Source organism: Oryzias melastigma, linkage group LG9 (assembly GCF_002922805.2).
Source record: "Oryzias melastigma strain HK-1 linkage group LG9, ASM292280v2, whole genome shotgun sequence".
NCBI classification, from domain to species: domain Eukaryota; kingdom Metazoa; phylum Chordata; class Actinopteri; order Beloniformes; family Adrianichthyidae; genus Oryzias; species Oryzias melastigma.
The window spans coordinates 23917212-23921472 of record NC_050520.1 but is presented as its reverse complement, the minus strand read 5'-3'; the positions used below and the strand labels follow the sequence as shown (position 1 = coordinate 23921472).

Sequence of the window (4261 nt, the reverse complement as noted above, 5' to 3'; positions counted from 1 at the left end):
TGCCTTCGGACGCACAGCTGTGAGACATGAGAAGTGCGTGGTGTCACCGCTGGATAGCTGCGTCTCCCACAGTGACAGTTTCATCTTGAACGCACTTATGCTGTCGTAATATTGAGTGACAACTCTGTTACAGCCCTGCAATGTAGTGTTAAGTGTATTCAGGTGTTGCATAATATCAACCATGAAGGCAAGATCTTGCACCCATTTCTTGCATTTAAGTTCCTTTACTGGGCGTCCCTTCTTCTCCATGAACTGTCCAATTTCGCCTCGTAGCTCAAAGAAGCGCTTGAGTACTGCACCTCTGCTTAACCAGCGCACGTCAGTGTGGGGTAGGCCAGCATGAATGTCATGATCACTGAGAAATGAGTCAAACTGGCGGTGATTTAGACCACGAGCTCTGATTAAATTGACAGTTTTTCACAACCACGCTCATAACATGGTCCATTTGCAATGTTTTGCAACATAACGCCTCCTGGTGCAAAATACAGTGAAATGCCCAAAACTCCTGTCCTCCATTTGCGGTCTGTACTTTGTCACGGAATTTTGTGGCAACGCCTGCCTTTCTCCCCACCATTGATGACGCACCGTCGGTCGCCAGGCTCACAGCACGGGACCAGTCTGCCTCCACCTTGTCCAGCGCTCCAACAAGAGACTTGAAAATGTCATCTGCTGTTGTGGTGTCATTCATGGGCACCAATTCAAGCAGCTCCTCGGTGATGGCCAAAGTTTCATCAACACCTCTAATGAATATGGCCAGTTGAGCAATATCTGTGACATCGGTGCTCTCATCTATTGCAATTGAAAATGCAATAAATGTTTTGATTTTCTCTTTCAATTGGCTGCTCAAGTCACTTGAGAGTTCTGTCACCCGATCTGCGACAGTGTTCCTCGTTAGACTAATATTGGCAAAAGCAGGTCTCTTTTCAGGGCACACGACTTCTGCAGCCTTCAGCATGCATGTTTTTACAAACTCACCATCTGCAAATGGCTTGGATGCCTGGACCAGCTCGTTGGCAATAATATAGCTGGCTCTTACAGCCCCATCAGCGATATCGCGGCTGCGCGTAAAAGCAGACTGCTGTTTCTTCAGACCAGCGACCAATTTGTTTATCTCGTCTTTTCTTATTTGTCCTTTCAAGTGGTCATACTTGTCTTTATGATGAGTCTCGTAGTGGCGCCGAATATTAAACTCTTTGAACACTGCAACTTGCTGATTATAAACCAAGCACACTGGTTTTGCATTCACCTCTGTGAATAAATAGTTCTCAGTCCATTTTTCCTGGAAAACCCTGCACTCCGTGTCCACTTTCCTTTTTTTTGACAGTGCCATTTTGGGAAGGGTGTGTTGACCGATAACTTGTTTAGTAGTAGTGGTGAATGGTGAAGCAAGCTTGCCGGTTTATTTCTAGTTGGACACATCACGATGAGAATGTTTATTTCCTGGTACTACCTCGTGTCAGTGCCGCATGCTGGACGTGAGCTCTTTAACACAATTACTGCCCTCTAGCGGCCAGACGGAGCATTTGGTTTGTATTTATTTTAAAAAATCATAACTTTTAATACAAATGAGCTAGTGACTCGCTTCTTTTTTTGACATACTCAGAAATTTATGACGGGCCGGATTAAATCATCCAATGGGCCGGGTCCGGCCCGCGGGCCGTATGTTTGACCTGCCTGAACTATGGTATTGTATGAGGAAGTCTGGAGTGACAGAGAAGTATGTCCGAGCAGTGCAGGACATGTATGAGGGCTGTAAGACAGTGGTGAGGTGTGCTGTAGGGGTGACAGAGGAGTTCAAGGTGGAGGTGGGATTACATCAGGGATCAGCTCTGAGCCCCTTCCTGTTTGCAATGGTGATGGACAGACTGACGGATGAGGTTAGACAGGAATCACCATGGACTATGATGTTTGCAGATGATATTGTGATTTGTAGTGAGAGCAGGGAACAGGTGGAGGTGGAGTTAGAGAGGTGGAGGTTTGCCCTGGAAAGGAGAGGAATGAAGGTTAGCCGCAGTAAGACAGAGTACATGTGTGTGAATGAGAGGAACCAGAGTGGAAGAGTGAGGTTACAGGGAGAAGAGATAAAGAAGGGGGAGGAGTTTAAGTATTTAGGGTCAACAGTACAGAGTAATGGAGAGTGTGGAAAAGAAGTGAAGAGGAGAGTGCAAGCAGGTTGGAATGGGTGGAGAAAAGTGTCAGGTGTGATGTGTGACAGAAGAGTTTCAGCACAAATGAAAGGAAAGGTGTACAAGACTGTGGTGAGACCAGCCATGTTGTTTGGACTAGAAACAGTGGGACTGAAAAAAAAAAAGAAAGAATAACAGCATTAGCAGATCAATCCACAACCTTGTGGAATGAAAATGTCCTCCATAATATCTCTCTTTATTCATTTCAAAAGTATTCAACCATGCTGTTTCACTAGCGGCTCCATCTGTCTTCCTCTCATATTCAGCTCAGCGCAAACCGCTACCCCCCCCGGGCACGCACAGCGCAAATACATAATGATCATTCAGACACGGCTTGAAGAAAAAAAAGAGAGATGGCTAAAGACAGATAACATGATAATAATAAAAGATCATGCTCCCAGAAACGAGCCGAACATGTGCGGAGGTTAGAGACCGGGGAGTTCCGCGAATATGAAGAACTCCCGCCCCCCTGATCAAAGACACTTCTGACTCGCTGTGAGTGTGAGCGCGAGCTCGCGTGTGTGTGCGTCATGATTTGCAGACTTGCTGGAAGAGAAACAAACGTAACGTTGGGGCACGCCCCAGTCTGCGTACTGCAGCCAGATGTATTTCTGCTGCCGTGCTTGTCGCTGCAAATTCTGTATGCGGAAGAAAATCGGTTGCACCGCTCTCCCGCATGCGCGAACCACACGTCCCGTCTGCTAAAGCATTTTACGGTCTTCGGACGGTAACAAAAATAATAACCTCTTAGGATTTTAATATAGCTTGTTTATCATCGTGAAAACATTCACTTATTGTTGAAAAAAACCAAAGGAAAAAGACAGGTTAAGGATCAGGACCTTACGATCTTGCAGTGACTACAAACGGACTACAAATGTTTTCTTCTTCTGCTGTTTTACATGACGGCAGTTTACTCCCTAAGCTAAGAGGATACAGCGCCACTTTAAAACAGTTTATTTTCTCCGTTAATCCAAACACGTTATTAACGATAACTCGGTGGCTTTTTTTTAACTGTAATCCAGTCAGGAGAGCTTCTCCCGGGGGGGGTAGCGGTTTGCGCTGAGCTGAATATGAGAGGAAGACAGATGGAGCCGCTAGTGAAACAGCATGGTTGAATACTTTTGAAATGAATAAAGAGAGATATTATGGAGGACATTTTCATTCCACAAGGTTGTGGATTGATCTGCTAATGCTGTTATTCTTTCTTTTTTTTTTTCAGTCCCACTGTTTCTAGTCCAAACAACATGGCTGGTCTCACCACAGTCTTGTACACCTTTCCTTTCATTTGTGCTGAAACTCTTCTGTCACACATCACACCTGACACTTTTCTCCACCCATTCCAACCTGCTTGCACTCTCCTCTTCACTTCTTTTCCACACTCTCCATTACTCTGTACTGTTGACCCTAAATACTTGAACTCCTTCCCCTTCTTTATCTCTTCTCCCTGTAACCTCACTCTTCCACTCTGGTTCCTCTCATTAACACACATGTACTCTGTCTTACTGCGGCTAACCTTCATTCCTCTCCTTTCCAGGGCAAACCTCCACCTATCTAACTCCACCTCCACCTGTTCTCTCTGTAATCATCATCAGATACATGAAATATAGACACAATACATCAATGTAGCGGACAACTACGGTTCTCTGTAGTTTTTTACAGGCTGTTTCATTAGGTTTAGTAGAAAGACTTGAAAATATAATTCATGGTTTTGGTCTGCCACCCCAAGATTTAAAGTGCCCCCCACCCACCAGCCACCCCCATGAAACATTTCTGAAGGCGCTGCTGCATCTTTGGACTGTGAGAGAAACCATAGTGCCTACTGCATATTTAACCCATTCAGGGGCGGTCTGGCCCCGTCTGGTGGGGGGGTGTCTGTGGGAGCGGGGGTCCCATTAGATACGGGACCTGGGGGGTCTGGCTTGTTGGGTTCTCCACTGAGAAATCGGTGAGGGCCGGTCTGGCTGCCTAGGTCCTGTTGGTGCCTGACCAGTACACCCACACCGGAGGCTCTTGGGGGCGGGGACTTGGATTTGTCCCTGGGACTGGCTCCTTCTTGGCTCCTCCCTCCTTGTGGG

At 46.3% G+C, this 4261-nt stretch overlaps 1 protein-coding gene across 1 annotated transcript in view; it reads right to left on the bottom strand.

Moving 5' to 3' along the window:
• Positions 1-305: 305 nt before the first annotated feature.
• LOC118599128 (NLR family CARD domain-containing protein 3-like) overlaps positions 306-4261 on the bottom strand; it is a 21242-nt gene continuing 17286 nt past the window's right edge. The window contains exons 4-6 of the mRNA XM_036213471.1: positions 976-1210; positions 586-789; positions 306-355 (exon numbers count right to left, since the gene is read on the bottom strand). Coding sequence (XP_036069364.1) covers positions 306-355; positions 586-789; positions 976-1210 — 489 coding nt within the window. The remainder of the gene's footprint in view (positions 356-585; positions 790-975; positions 1211-4261) is intronic.